This window comes from Notolepis coatsorum (genome assembly GCF_963971535.1).
Source record: "Notolepis coatsorum genome assembly, chromosome: 9".
NCBI classification, from domain to species: domain Eukaryota; kingdom Metazoa; phylum Chordata; class Actinopteri; order Aulopiformes; family Paralepididae; genus Notolepis; species Notolepis coatsorum.
This window is the reverse complement of record NC_140173.1, coordinates 113,775,464-113,791,607: the sequence shown is the minus strand read 5'-3', so window position 1 is coordinate 113,791,607 and position 16,144 is coordinate 113,775,464. Positions and strand designations below refer to the sequence as shown.

Sequence of the window (16,144 nt, the reverse complement as noted above, 5' to 3'; positions counted from 1 at the left end):
GTCGCCGAGCATTCCTCTGTGCGCCTCTAGCTTCTTAACGCCTTCGACCGAACTGTCCTAACTCCTAATCCGCCAGGGTACCAGCGACCCCTGGGCACATAGCACAGCAGTGACTCACCCTTCCATTGAAGACAACTGAGGATTTAGGGGCTGGACTCTGGAGGGGTGAGTTCATTGAAGACATGCATGTCTATAGACATTATGCATTATGCCTGAACAGTTTGGACCCATGTGTATTTTCCAGTCAGTTATTGCATTATGGCAAACATTGCAACAGGAAATTAACATGGGCCTGTTTAGAATCTTTATGGTGTCAAGATGAAACTGCCTCTACTCATCCTCCCGAAATTATTTTCTTTGGGCTAACCTGTAAATATAATCACATTACAGTATTACTTTTGGGGACCTCTGGAGGGGATCCCTGCATCCCACTTTTGAGAACCATTGCATTATTGGACATGGACGCAGCAGCGGTCTAGGACCTCATCCCCACACCCAAAAACAACACAACCCCCCTGGCCCCTGCTGGATCAGCGCACGCGTGTGTCTTGGAAAAACCACCACCAACACAGCAATGTGTGTTTCTCTTGAGAAAGTGAGCCTCTTACTTGTTGCCTTCAAACCTCCATGTCTCCGCTGTGGGGTTTGAAGAGGGCGGGTGCATACAGCAGTGTCATAGCCTAGTCTCCTCTTATTTATAGAAGACTAAAAAAGTGACCCACAAGACTTTTCCCTCCAGATAGTGGTGCGAGGATGGGGGGGAACAGAGCAAGCGAGAGAGAGAGAGAGAGAAGAGCAACATGTGTGTGTGTGAGATGGCTGGGTGGGAGCTGACTGAGGGGGATGTTGCTCTGAATTCGACACACAAGAGGTGATGGTAACCAGAGCCCAGTTTCTGTGTAACAGCATCCTCCAGCAAGGAGGAGGGGTCCTGCCAGATATGTGGGGAACGATCGACATGGCAGCAGTTCTAAGGAGGCTGAACCCATGATGGTGTGTGTGTGTGTGTGTGTAATGATCACCGGTGATGCAATGTCAAATATTTGGTCAGAGATGCAATCCTGACATCATTATGTGGGCCAGAGGAGCCATGATGGGGGGGTCCATCTGCCCAAGACACAGGAGTCACGCGGACATTTAAGGAAATCAAGTAACGTTACATCTATAAAAGCTAGCCTGAAGATGTGTCTGGGAATGTTGATGGTCATTCCTGGGATGGTTTAGGAGCCAGTAAAAAGTGACACCGAGCAGACGTTGTTGCAGGATGAGTATTTTAGAAGAAGCTTAATGTGAAACTTGGTCGGGAGACATTCTTTCTGGATGTTGCCTGGAAGTCTTTAAAACCTAAATAAATCACAAAGGAACAATGTTCAATCTTGAAAAAAAAGAAAAAATAACTCAACGAAGTATAACAAGTTGGTTTCCAAATAGGACGTCATTCTGAAAAATCTCCAAAAAAGGTGTTATGAGTCAGACCTCATAATGGAGGATCTGGCCGCCTGGCCGGTGTTACATTAGCTTCCCCGCTCCACATCTACCAAACTGGGTCCTGTCTAGAGTGTTCATTCATACTCCACTGATCCACGTAAAAAAAACACCGTCAGTGTGGCATCCATGAGCAGCTGTGACATCAGCACTGCATCTCAGCCGCCTTTTCTTTCTTTATGAGGATGTCGTCAGGCTGTCACCAAGAAACACCAGGAATGTGCGAGAGCAGCGGTCCAGGGCTGAACAAGCAGTACTCTGTTTGCCTACATCAAAGGAAACCCCTCCTTGAGACCCAGACGTCATGGCAACAAATCAGTCCAATGAGGTTTTGCCCGGTGAATAACATTTGAGAGTTACTGTACCAAACCGGCGTTATGAGACATCAACTTTCTTTTTACTGTAGGTAGGCATCCTGGCTGTGTGTGGTATAAAGCAAATGAAAATTTTGACACAAGACAAAAAGAAAATTGTCAATATTTCAATGTCATTTTTATGTATTTAATGACAGGGATTTTAGGCTGGAAATCTGGTTTACATCAAATGGTTAGGGGGGCAAACAGATAGTTGTGTGGCAATTGAAACCCTTAGCTTTGGTGAAACTAGTTAGTGAGCACAACATTCAAATAGGCCCTTCTGCACGAAGCTGCACGTGGGAAACACAACTTTAAAAGATTTGTTGAGTAAATCAACTAATCAATTATTTGGCAAAATACAATAATTACTAGTCGACCCAACAATGGAGGACTGCTCTAGTGCAAAATGTAACAGCGTCGTCATGTACTATTCCAAGATGCTTGTTGATTCATAATGTTGTCATGTAGCATTCAAACATGCCTGTTGATTCATAATGTTGTCATGTAGCATTCAAACATGCCTGTTGCTTCATAACATTGTCATGTACCATTCAAACATGCCTGTTGATTCATAATGTTGTCATGTAGCATTCAAACATGCCTGTTGATTCATAATGTTGTCATGTAGCATTCAAACATGCCTGTTGCTTCATAACATTGTCATGTACCATTCAAACATGCCTGTTGATTCATAATGTTGTCATGTAGCATTCAAACATGCCTGTTGATTCATAACATTGTCATGTACCATTTAAACATGGCTGTTAATTCATAACATTGTAATTTAGCATTCAAACATGCCCGTTGATTCATAACATTGTCATGTACCATTCAAACATATTGTTCTGAGGTTCCAACTGTCCCCATGATGGATAAACAAATGCATAACATCATCTGCAAACAGAAGCAAGTGTCTTCACACACAGCCTTTATGGCCACAGTACTGAGTCCTTTATGCTCTTATCAGTCAGCCTACAATAGGCCTCTTCCCTTCACAGCGGCAGACGGAGCCACCGCTCACTGTGACAAAATGACACTGGCGAAGGGAAACATCATCTCTATGATAATAATAAGACAATGGAGAAAAAAAACACAGCGCTGAGATAAAAGCAAATCAATGTCAAGGTCATTTTCCCTGCAGGAGAGAAAAACACATGGGGGAATATATTGCAGGATCTTCCTTGTGTTAGACATGATGATGAGGGAGTGTACCTCTACTGGATCCATCAAATGTGTGTGTGTGTGGGTGAGTGAGTGTGTGTGTCCACATGCACCAGTATGAACTGATAATTTTGCTTCTACTGAATCAATGTGTAGAATGCACTGTTAAAAGTATGAATGTGTGTGTGTGTGTGTGCGCGCACGGTGGCTTGCAGGGCTGGATGACACTTTCATGGCCTACTGCCTCCACGGTGATGAACGTCTCCATGCGGTCCCGCTGGCTCTGGAATGACTCTTAGATTCCCCTCCTCACATTCTGACACTCCACGGCGGGTGGTTAAAGTTGGGCCAGTGCACTGTAACGATAAGGCTATAGAGGCGGGATTGGCTTTTTTTTTAATATATAATTCTAAGGCAACATTCCATACATACAGTCCATGATTGATTTCCGTTGGTTCCATACTGTGGGGTTCTCTGTGTGATGGTTGGAGAGGTTAGGTCTTAAAACATTGCTGAAGAGGAGTAGGGTTAAGCCTCGGATATAATGTTCATACACCAGGCAGAGTATCCTGCAAGGCTAAAATAGAAATCATAAAAATACACTTTTATTTCTCTCCTTTCATACAAGTGAATAAAAAGTAATATTTTTGGATTTTTACTTAAAATTTCACCTCTCTTTTTGCGACATAAGTACATCTTTGTGATATTAACATCTTGATTTCACTCAAGAAAAACTTCTGTCTTAAGGTGTGCAGTGACATTGGGCTGAGGAGTGGATGCTGTAGGGGGGCTGACAGTATTTCCTCCTTCAGGGTTCCGCCATTGGATAACCTCAGCAGCGGGAGGGTTCTGTTTCGAGGAGGGTCATTCCGATTGGCCGCGCACTCATGTCCTGCATCTCTGCGATTAGTTGCTCCAGCTCTGCGACGCCATCCTTTAGGTCATCATGGAGTTCCCCTGTAGCCACGTCTGTGTGCATTTGCTGAGGAGGACGCAGGAAGGACAGAATGTGAAATGGTACCGTTTCAACTATTATGAATTGTATTCTATTATTAATTATATTCTATTATTAAAAGACCATACCAATGTCTACTGCTCTCCATTACCAGAGATTGTCCCTGTGTTTAAAGGAACATGCTACCAATATGGGAAATGTGCCTACCATCTTCTCCAGACAGTGTTAATTTTGTCAACGAAAATAATGACTATATATGGTCGTCAATGAAGCTTTTCCCCCCGACGACAACGAGACGTGACGTCACGTTAATGTAGATCATGTGATACTAACGTAACAAAATTATTCATGCATTATAGTTGACTACATCCGAGGACACAAAAATTTACTTTACAAAAACCATGACGAATTCTCTCTTAATCGCCGTTGACGCTGAAACACGTCATTCCCCGCCATGCTTATTCTGCCGATGACGCTGGACAGCGTCTTTGATATCAATATTTCAAAAATCTATTTCTTCCCCGGAGACATTATATGTACTGGCGAGCCCCTGTCAACTCTCTAACGGTTCAAGAGCGCCATCTGGTGGCCGATGGGCAGATCGCCCAGGGAAGAAACAGGGAAGTGGAAGCTGGTGCTCATTTCAATTTGGTCCGATCACTCGCTATAGGTCCAGGGACTCGAGCTCGACACAATGGATATCGATCCGTTGCCAATAACTCGATAAACAACATGATTTGGACGTATATACTATTATACAACCTGGAAATGGATCGGGTATTTCTATATCCCATAATAGAAAAAATTCTGTTCCACACTCATCTCCCAACGGCGAGAGGAAGCTACGGTGAGTTTCAGCGTTATTTTGTAATGTCTTCTATACTAACTGCTCCAATGATCATATCACCCACACTAGATGAATGATATAACGTTGCCCACGGAATTATAAACGACCCCCCGCCCATCCGGTCAACATCAGATCATACGTAGTAACTTCTAGAAGTACGTCCATTTGAAATTTTTTATCTCGCGCCGATTGCTATCAAACTGTATACAATCATCAATATAATGCATTTAGGGCTATAAATCACGTTCTGGAGAAAGCTGCAGAAAACGATAAAAACATACTTATACTTTAGACCGTATTTTAGTATGAATATGTGAATGAAAAAGTATAACGTTGCTACACCCTAATAAATAAATGTTATTATAGACTATTTTTGTTTTATCCTGTTTCTGTACTTGCATATATTATAACCACCTTTACTGAAAGTTTCATTATGCATTGTGTGTTGAGTACTGACTTTTAATAACTTTTTGTTCTGCAATAATAAAAAAAAAAAAAAAAAAAAAAAAAAAAAACGTTGCTACACCCTGAACAATAGATATAGGACTTTGAATGGGCCATGGTAATGTCAATTTAGCAATACAATTTAAAAAGTTATAGCCCTGCAAAGAAGGGGAACTTCTCCATGTTAAATAGGGCTGGCGAGGGATGGTAAATTATGAATTTAACCCCGGCGATCAAAGGGTTAATTTATGTTGACTAAAACAAGATGAGACAAAATAATTATAACTTTTAGAATATTTCACGTTATTATTTCAGCATTTCCCATTTCCGGACCCTACTAGTATAAGTTGTTAATGAATCCCTTTAGCGCTTGAAGTGCACTAAAACATCGTCATGACTTTTTATTTTTCATATAATGTTGGGTACATGCTCAGTAGAGTTAGAACGCTCCCAGTCTTAGGGGCTGTGATATTTTGTTACCACACTTTATGCACATAGAAGTGCGGTGGCAGGTTCGCTAAGATAATGTTGTTAGCCGAATGCTCTGATGGAGGCCGCCATTTTAAGTTTTAAGTTTAAAGTGATCAGCGATCTACGGTTGTACTCGACGGACAAAAGGGAATGTGTGTGTGACGTGTGTGAAATTTGTACTGTAGGTCCCAGTGAGAATTGCAATCAGTGTGTAAAAAAAAAAGCAATTTAAATCAGAATATGTTCCATTCCATGTCTGACTATTTCTGAATCTATTGACCATTTCAAGGAATGTTTGGTTACTATTGGGCTTCTAGCCTTCTACTGAACTTATTGTGAATCAGCTGATAGGGTTTTGGCTATAGTCTAGACTATACTTAATAAATAGAATTGCATTATTTACAATATAAAAATGCCTTTTTTTCATTAGCGAAAACTAGACAAATCATCAGTTTTCTGCAACTAAATCTAGACAAAAACAAAAAAGACAAAAATCGAGACTAACACTGACTAAGACTAAAATGCTCAGACCTGTAACTGACTAAACGAAAAATAAATGAAGGTGACTAAATATGATGAAAACGAAAAAGGAGCATTTGACACATGACTAAGACTAAAATTAAAATAGCTGCCAGAATGAACACTCCAGAGTCAGACAAGAAGATAGATACCTGTGCGCTCAGTAGAAAGCTATCCGGGTGCAAGCTAGCCTAGTGGTCCTCATCTACTTCCATTACTTTGTGCTTACAACCAGACAGCTTTCTACTGAACGCACAGAGAGGAAATTGATATCTATTTACTTGTCTGACTCTGGAGAAGACAATTCGGAAATCACAGTCAAGTGGTCCATTTATTTCCGTTTGCGCATATACTTGCCTTATTACGGTAAAACGGTTTTTAGTTCATGCTAACGTTACCTTAAGCAAGTTGCCTTAACACTTTGAGTGCTAGCCACGAGAAATCTCGTTATTTCATGCCATGCGTTGAGTGCCAACGACGAGAAATCTCGTTTTTAATCGTAATTTTTTTTATTAGCAATTTCCATTCATTTTATCATCAATCTAGCCTCACGTTACCATTGGGACTGGCTTTGAGCTCGAACAGGGAAAATACTGCCCCCTATCGTCTCTCCGGATGGTATTGCACCCATTGGATTGGACTGAATGAAATGGATGGGAAAAAAAGACTCCGGAATCCACATTTTACGTATCAGGCATGTAACCGGAGACAATCCCATTCATTGCCCACCCTCAGAACAGCGTGGAATATGTGTTTCCAGTACCCAGCGTTGGATCAATAAACGCGATCGATATTTGGAATGGCGATCAGGAATTGGAATAATATTTTTGGAGAACATCTGATCTGAGGTAAGGAATACATTTGACCAGTCTTGGGGTAATCAGAGTTTTGGGCTTGAACTATGGGTGGTTTCCTTGAAACTATAATCTGAAAATTGAGGATAGGTAGCTAATTTATGACATTTTAGAGGGCTTTTGTTTTGAAATGCCACATCAGAATGTACTGAACACTTCTGGGTGACAGTCTGAGGTGTTCTGCTACGACTCTGAAGTGGAATTGGGATGGAACTATGGGTGGTTTCCTTTAAATTATAATCTGAAAGTTGAGGAAATATTGCTAGTTTATGACCTGTCAGAGGGCTTTTGTTTTGAAATTCCACATCAGAATGTACTGAACGTTTCTGGGTGACACTCTGATGTGTTCTGCTACAACTCTGAAGTGGAATTGGGCTTGAACTATGGGTGGTTTCCTTTAAATTATAATCTGAAAGTTGAGGAAAGGTAGCTAATTTATGACATTTTAGAGGGCTTTTGTTTTGAAATGCCACATCAGAATGTACTGAATGTTTCTGGGTGACACTGAGGTATTCTGCTACAACTATTTTTTTTTATCCACTTTTTCTCCCATTTTCAATTTTTTCTCCCATCCCAATTTTCGTATCATCCAATTCAACCCTCCCCTGTCTTTGAACGCTGTTTCATGCCTCCCACAAGCCGGCTGCAATGTGGACTAAGTCATACATAGCACGAGTCCCCTCCGATACTCGAGGAAACAGCAGTCGCATCTTTCCACCTGCACGGCTCGATCTTTCAGCGTCAGGGGTCTGGGCTTTGGAGGGGCCCCACCCCCGTCATTTCCTGATTCTACTGCGCAGGCGCACCAACCGACCTGTAGGAGTCGCTGTCCACAACGCCCGATCCCCACCCATCAGTTTCCCTCCCCCTAATACTGCCAATGTAGTATTAGTGCAGACGACCAGCTAAACTGAAAGCAATGTGGAGCGCTGGGCTCGAACAGGGAGGCGTACCTGTTCAAGCCCAGTCTCAAGTATTTGTGGTGAGCGCCTTGCCCACTGCACCACGTAGCCGCCCATTCTGCTACAACTCTGAAGTGGAATTGGGCTTGAACTATGGGTGGTTTCCTTTCAATTATAATCTGAAAGTTGAGGAAAGGTAGCTAATTTATGACATTTTAGAGGGCTTTAATTTTGAAATGCCACATCAGAATGTACTGAAAGTGTCTGAGTGACACACTGAGGTATTCTGCTACAACTCTGAAGTGGAATTGGGCTTGAACTATGGGTGGTTTCCTTTAAATTATAATCTGAAAGTTGAGGAAAGATTGCTAGTTTATGACATTTCAGAGGGCTTTTGTTTTGAAATGCCACATCAGAATGTACTGAAAGTGTTTGAGTGACACACTGAGGTGTTCCGCTACCACTCTGAAGTGGAATTGGGCTTGAACTATGGGTGGTTTCCTTTAAATTATAATCTGAAATGTAAGGTAAATTTATATAACATTTTCGATGGCTTTTATGTTGAAATGCCACATCAGAACGTCCTTTCCCTTTCTGAATGTAGCGCTTATGCTAGCTAATGGGGATGAACGTAGGGCTGGGCGATATGACCAAAAACGATAACGCGATAAAATTATAAAATTATTTTCATATAATTCGATATCGATAATTATCGTCGATATAATGTCTGTCAAGTTTAATTAACTTCTTATGCTGCTGCGAATGTCTCAAGTCGAGTTGATGTCGTCATCAGTCCGCGCACGTTAACAGTAGCCGACAAGCGGAGCATCTCATGACAATAAATATGACACTAAAACTCTTCCGCCACAATATATTGAAACGACGTCCACTGTATACCCCACCCACACTACTTAAACGTGGCCTCAGAATTCAAAACACACACATACTCGGCACGTAAATATATAAAACAACGCCGTGCAAGCTAATTAGCCTAGCTAGCCTGTTGTTTATAAGTGGTGTATTCCATGACAATGTGCTAAATATTACACTAAAATACTCTTCCGCCACAATATATTGAAACGACGTCCACTGTATACCCCACACTACTTAAACGTGGCCTCAGAATTCAAAACACACACATACTCGGCACGTAAATATATAAAACAACGCAGTGCAAGCTAATTAGCCTAGCAAGCCTTGTTGTTGAGTGAGTCCTAGTACCTCTGGGTCTCCTTCCGGATCTCGTTCGCTCTCGGCCATCTCCTTCACTGATTGGTTGTTAGCTGTTGTGCGTATGCACGTCACGTCATCACGTAACGTTGGTTGTTGTTAGTGGGTGTGCTGAGCCGAGGCTGAACGGAGCCAAGCTTGGAAATCGATATATCGAAACTTTGCGACCACGTTTCATGTTTATTTCGAGGAAATAATTTATCGCGATAGTTATCGTTATCGTTTTATCGCCCAGCCCTAGATGAACGTTCATGTCACACTCGCATATACGATATGAAATATTGTAACTGAACATAACATCTCTCGCTAAATCGTATGAGATACAAAGGAACTTCACTGATAACACGTGAAGGGGAAACACAGGATGGCAACTTTACATAGGAAGGCAACTGGCTTAAGGTAACGTTAGTGTAGCATGAACTAAAACCTCTTTACCGTAATAAGGCAAGTGTATGCACAAAAGGAAATAAACAAGTGGACCACTTGACTGTGATTTCCGAAGTGCAGGCTGGCTTGACCGCAGTAGAAGACGGTAAGCACATTTCCCATAATGTTGGTGTGTTCAAAACCCTTGTGCATCCCTAGCAATGGTGGAACTCACTGGGCTTAAGAGATGAAATGATACATCATGTTTAAAGCCATATAATTTTAACTGTTTACTATTTTTAAAACATTTTTCTACCCATGATTAACAGTAATAGCATAATCTCAATATATCTCTCAACAGATTACTCATATTTATGAATTATAACCACTCAAACCTGTGTTTGTTTGATACAACGTGTTTTTTCATCGAAAAAACGGATAAATGTTGTTTACCATATTTCTCATTTTTTTTTGATAAATTACATTTAGAAATATCTCGATGAAATACCTCTGAATACGAATCAAAAAAAATATTAAAGATTCGATGACTAGTTCGGCCAGAAACGGCGTTGAGGCGAAACGTTACAACGTTTTTTCTCATCGAAAAAAACGGATGAATGTTGTTTTTTACCATATTTCTCATATTTTTTTTTGATAAATTACATTTAGAAATATCTCGACGAAATACCTCTGAATACGAATCAAAAAAAATATTAAAGATTCGATGACTAGTTCGGCCAGAAACTGCGTTGAGGCGAAACGTTACAACGTTTTTTCTCATCGAAAAAAACGGATGAATGTTGTTTTTTACCATATTTCTCATTTTTTTTTTTGATAAATTACATTTAGAAATATCTCGACGAAATACCTCTGAATACGAATCAAAAAAAATATTAAAGATTCGATGACTAGTTCGGCCAGAAACGGCGTTGAGGCGAAACGTTACAACGTTTTTTCTCATCGAAAAAAACGGATGAATGTTGTTTTTTACCATATTTCTCATATTTTTCTTTGATAAATTACATTTAGAAATATCTCGACGAAATACCTCTGAATACGAATAAAAAAAAATATTAAAGATTCGATGACTAGTTCGGCCAGAAACGGCTTTGAGGCGAAACGTTACTAAGCGCTCAACTTATCCAAATCTGGTGCGGGCGGTTCCAAGTTGTTTTGCGGCAGAAATCTTGGACTCGCCTCGCTGTTGGGAAGAGAACCAGACCTGCTCCGTGCAGGACACTTCCTCGTTGGCGCGGGCCGGCTTTGGGGGGCTTGTGTTTCGGCGTGTGGCACGCTGTCGACTGCGCGGTCCGGTTCGTCTCTGGTTCTGTCTCAGAAAATCCACTCGCCCCCCCCCACCACCACCCAAAACGATGTCTCCGGCGTTTCAATCACTAGCAGCCCGGTACAGCATATCTCACCTCCCTTGAATTGTGGCAAAGTTATCTGTGGAGCGATTACGCCACCATGCGTTTTACATCGGTAACAGCACATCCTGACCTAGACAGGGTCCTTAGCTCGTGGAATATGCAAAGGTTTGGAAGATATATCGAGAATTGAACGAATAAGAGCATATTTAAAAATGGTTAAAAATGCCGTTTTAACATGGGAGTGGACGGAGAGTAGAAAAAGGGACCAGGGGTAAAGAAGGCAGTAAATACTGTAACTATCTTTCTAGAGTGTTTCATGTTATAAGCTTTTCACACAATGAACATATGTAAAATTAAGATATTTACCCAATTTCATGAAATAATAATAAACACAGACACCGCTGTGCTCACACACACACTCAAAATATTTCAAAAAAGTAGAAAAAGGGACCAGGGGTACACAAGGGTTAATGTTGTATTCAAAGACTCTACTACAAGCCCTGGACGCTGAACATCTGTATTCAGTTGGCTTCATTTGCTATTAAAATCCCATGACATTTTAATAATTCCCCCCTCCATTTTAGTCCTTTTGTCTGCACCTTCTCATCTATTTATCACTACGTGCCAATTTCCTTCTTATTTTCGTCTAAATAAATACATTGTTTTCTCTTCCTGGAAAACGTACCTAATCCGTGAGTGACGTCTCTCTGCACATTGGCGACCACACACAAAAAATCTCCCCGGCACCCTCCAATGCGCAGGGACTTTAGGATGTCAATCAGAATGTCAATCAAATCGGCCTCAGGTGTGGAGAGACGTCACTCACCCCCCCCCCCCCCCAAAAAAAAGCACTGACCCGGTCAGTTGTACCTATGAACACAATCGGCAGTGTTCGCGGGAGCATGTGCGTCCTCGTGCGCTTGCTTCACTAGTCCACTAATCATTTCAGCAACTAGTGGTTATACAACTCCATTGGATTCCTTCAAGCGAGAGACCATCTCCGGTGAGACATCAAAATGACACAGGTATGGTCCTCTAAGGCCCTAGAAAAGACTGTGCCACTCATTGTTACACTTTGTTTATGTTTTTTGGATGTGGTGGACATCTGTGCTGTATATATAACCGATAGCAAGTTACTGACTACTCATGAAGTGGTCTCACAACTGTTCTAGAGTCTGAATTACTGTAAGACTTAATGCAGCCATCAAACGTTCACATAGGACCCATAAACGCTTTCAAGGAGAACCTCCTAATACGGAAGCAGTTGAATACACACATAATGTATTAATTGAAATACATAACACACGTCAAGACACGAGACAAGAGGAAGGTATGTTCTGTGCTGCACCTTGGCTTTGGTGGCCAGACTCCTCATGCTGAGGCGCGTGGAGGAGATCATGGTGAGAGCTTCCTGAGGGTTCGCCTTCTTCTTACTGCAGCTGACGGTGACTGGGAACAAATGAGAGACAGAAGAGGATTACTCAACTTCTTTGAGTCTACTTCCAGTGAAAGGTACAACAAGAGGATTGCGGAGCGGCTGGTCAGCGGTTTCCAGCTGTCAGCGGTACCTCCGGCTTGGTCTGTCGTCCCTACAAACACAATTGGCAGTGTTCGTGGGAGGGAAGCCAGTGGGGTATGAGTCCTGGTCATTGCAAACAGCGACTCCTACTGGTTGGTCGCGGTGGCTGTTCAGCAGGGAAGGGATCTGGGGGAAATAGCGTGAACTTCCGCATGCGTTATGTTCTCCCAGTGAAACCCCTTACTGTCAGGTGAAAAGAAGCGGCTGGCGACTCCACATGTATCGGAGGAGGCATGTGGTAGTTCTACACCCTCCCCAGACCGACAATAGGGCAAATAGGGCAATGTGCGCAACGACCAGGAAGGGAATTGGCATAACGACTAAATTGGGGGATGGGAAAAAAAGATGGAAAGAAAAAGACAAAAGGATTGCTTTCCATTAGAGAGGAATAGCACCTCCTCTTTGACCCCTAAAAACAGAGGAATGCCGTTTTACGACCACTAACATGGTTAAACATAGACAGGATGGTGAATAATTATTAGTTCCCCTTTCAGGCTATTTCACATGATTAACAGTTTGAGGAGGGCTTAAGACCTCAAATATTACTTATTTAGAAAAAAAGTTATAGAACTTAAACTTAAAAGTTATTAAACATGATGATGGATTTCTACATCTTCTCTCGACTCCCCCCCAACACACCCTGGTTTGAGAACCATGGTCCTAGTGAACAGGAAGTGATGAGGAGCATGTCTCGAGTGTCTACAGTAACTTCCACTGGTGGTCTTCCAGGACAGGGATCAGAGTCTTCAATGTAAAGGAAGGAGGTCCAAGACACTCAGAGCTTCAGGACGATCAAACCTTTTCATGAAAAAGGCCACGGACCCTCATCAGAGAAGGTTTTGGTTGTTAGATGTGATTTAGTACAGAATTTCGCAACCGTCTTTACTGTGAGTGGGGAGATAACAATGGAGTGACAACTATGATCAGAATAGTAATCTTTATACATCCTGTCATTGGACAAACTTCAAGTGAATAAAACTAAATTTAACTTGTTTTAATGAGGACCCCCCCCAGAACCCCTTCAAAGACCCCTGGGGGGGGGGGGGGGGGGGGTCATCGACCTTACTTTGAGAACTCATTATACAATGCAGTTTAGTATACAACCAGCAAATCTACAAACGAAGTGCAGGGCTCATGCAACTAATAAAGCAGAACTGCCATAAAAAGAAAATACAAACATAAATATATATATATATAATATATAATAATGAAATGCACATTTCCCTGATCCAGAAAAAAATGGTGGATTGAGGTGGGCTCCAGCATAAACTAGACGAAGGAAGAGATGACAGATTCAGAGAGGGTCACAGACCTCTACTATAGGTGGTCTGCAGGGGGATCTTTGACACTACAGACTGTGACCCAGCCACTCCACGCATGACGAACACGTCCCACATTCAGTCAAAGGAGCGGACACTGCTACGGATGATGGATGCATGGAATGGGGGAGAAGTATGGAGGGCAAAGAGTCAGCCGTCCCTCAAGTTAACGAGTGGTCACCCCTCACCTCACCACCATCTCTCAGGACAGGACGGAAGGGGGGGGGGGGGGGGGGGGAATGCAGAAGAGTGAGAAAGAAAGTGAACGTGCAGAGGTGTGATAAAGAGATGGAGGCAAGAAAGAGAGGAGAGAAAGTGAACAAAAGATAAGATAAACCTTCATTAAATTCAGGTGTCAAAGCAGCAACTGAAGCACAAGAGAGGAGAGGTTGAGATTAAGAATCCAAAGAAGCTATAGGATAATAAGATAAAAAAATTAAATAAAAAGATAAAGTCCTTGAAATTCGCATTGGATCTCTGAGTGAGTGAATAAGTGAAAAACTATCAATAATATAAATATGTGCGTATTTACTCTATCCTAAATCCACCCAGGTATAACATACACAACACAACTATTCTATGTCTGCCCTGGTATAATACATAACATAACTATATTATATGTCTGTTAATGTACATACCTCTAACCTAAGTCTACCCTGGTACAAATATACCTAACTCTAGGTCTACTCCTGGTACACTATATACAACTAACCCAAGTCTACCCTGGTACTCTATCCTAGGTATATCCTAGCCGGGGGCGACAGTGGCTCGGGAGGTAGAGCAGTCGTCTTGCAATCCGGAGATTCCTGGTTCGATTCCCGCTCCTCCCAGGCAGCATGTCGATGTGTCCTTGAGCAAGACACTTAACCCCTAATTGCTCCTGATGAGCAGGTTGTCACCTTGCATGGTTGCCTTCGCCGTCGGTGTGTAAATGTGTGAGTGAATGGGTAAAATGTGAGGAACAAATTGTAAAGCGCTTTGGATAAAAGCGCTATATAAATGCAGCCATTTACCATTTATTCCTAGGCTACTCCTGGTACACTATATATAACTAAGATTCAAGAGTTTTATTCATCACATACATACCAGGGCATACAGTGAAATGCGGTTGGCCATGCCCGCTATGATTGTGCAATAAAACAATAGTAATAGTAATAGTTATAATAAAAAGATAACTAGAATAGACATGGTAAATAGACATTAATAAATCGCTTAAAGGCACTGGATAGCATGTCCCTATGCTATACTTGCTGTTACTAACTATACTATACAACAATCACAAGTTCTTTTCTTAAAGTGTCCTTTTCCTTCCTTTAAAGTGTCCTTTTCTTGTGTTTAAAGTGACCTGTGATGCGAGTGCAGAATGTTGTGCTTGTGCTTTTCAGTGTTCTGATGGCCTGAGGGAAGAAGCTGAGCCTTAGTCTCTCTGTTCTTGTTGCGTGTATATGGAGGCGTTTGCCTAACGGTTAACCGCAGCAGCTTGAACAGGCTGTTATTGGGGTGGTGAGGGTCCTTCATTATTCTGCAGGCTCTGGATTTGCACCTCCTGTTGTATAAGTCCTGCAGGGGTGGTAGTGCAATACCCGTAGTCCATTCTGCTGAGCGCACCACTCTCTGTAGGGCCTTCCTATCCTGGGCTGTGCTGTTTCCAAACCAGGCAGTGATGTTCCCAGTCAGAATGCTCTCGACAGCCCCGGAATAGAAGGAGTAGAGTATCTTCCCTGATACTCTGAACTTCCTTAATTGTCTCAGGTGGTAGAGGCGCTGTTTCGCCTTTTTTACTACAGTGGCTATGTGAGTTGACCATGTCAGGTCCTCTGTGATGTGGACTCCCAGGTACTTAAAACTGCTCACCCTGTCTACGATAGACCCATTTATCCACAGTGGCTTGTGTGTCCCCTGCTGTATTCTCCTAAAATCCATGATCAGCTCCTTGGTTTTACCAATGTTCAGGAGTAGGCTGTTATCCCAGCACCAACGTGCCAGTACATCAACCTCCTCCCGGTAGGCCTTCTCGTCATTGTTAGAGATCATCCCCACCCCCACATTGTCATCGTAAGCTAGGTCTAAGCTAAGCAAATATACTGTAAAGTACTCTACCCCAGTATAAACAAACAGAATATAACTAGTCTCAGCCTTGGTCTATCAATAAATATATATATATATGCATGATTGAAGAAAGATATGTGCTTTTTATGTAGTAAATGTCAAATAGTTTCAGATTTTTGGGATGTTTTTGTTTATCATCTTCTTGTTTTGTCCACCAACAAAGTCCACATTGGGAAC

At 42.0% G+C, this 16,144-nt stretch overlaps 1 protein-coding gene across 1 annotated transcript in view; it reads right to left on the bottom strand.

Moving 5' to 3' along the window:
• Nucleotides 1–2,012: 2,012 nt before the first annotated feature.
• The window catches only part of ttc27 (tetratricopeptide repeat domain 27), a 427,052-nt gene continuing 412,920 nt past the window's right edge, over nt 2,013–16,144 (bottom strand). Inside the window, exons 19-20 of the mRNA XM_084322115.1 lie at nt 12,309–12,409; nt 2,013–3,984 (exon numbers count right to left, since the gene is read on the bottom strand). Coding sequence (XP_084178241.1) covers nt 3,835–3,984; nt 12,309–12,409 — 251 coding nt within the window. The 3' untranslated portion in view covers nt 2,013–3,834. The remainder of the gene's footprint in view (nt 3,985–12,308; nt 12,410–16,144) is intronic.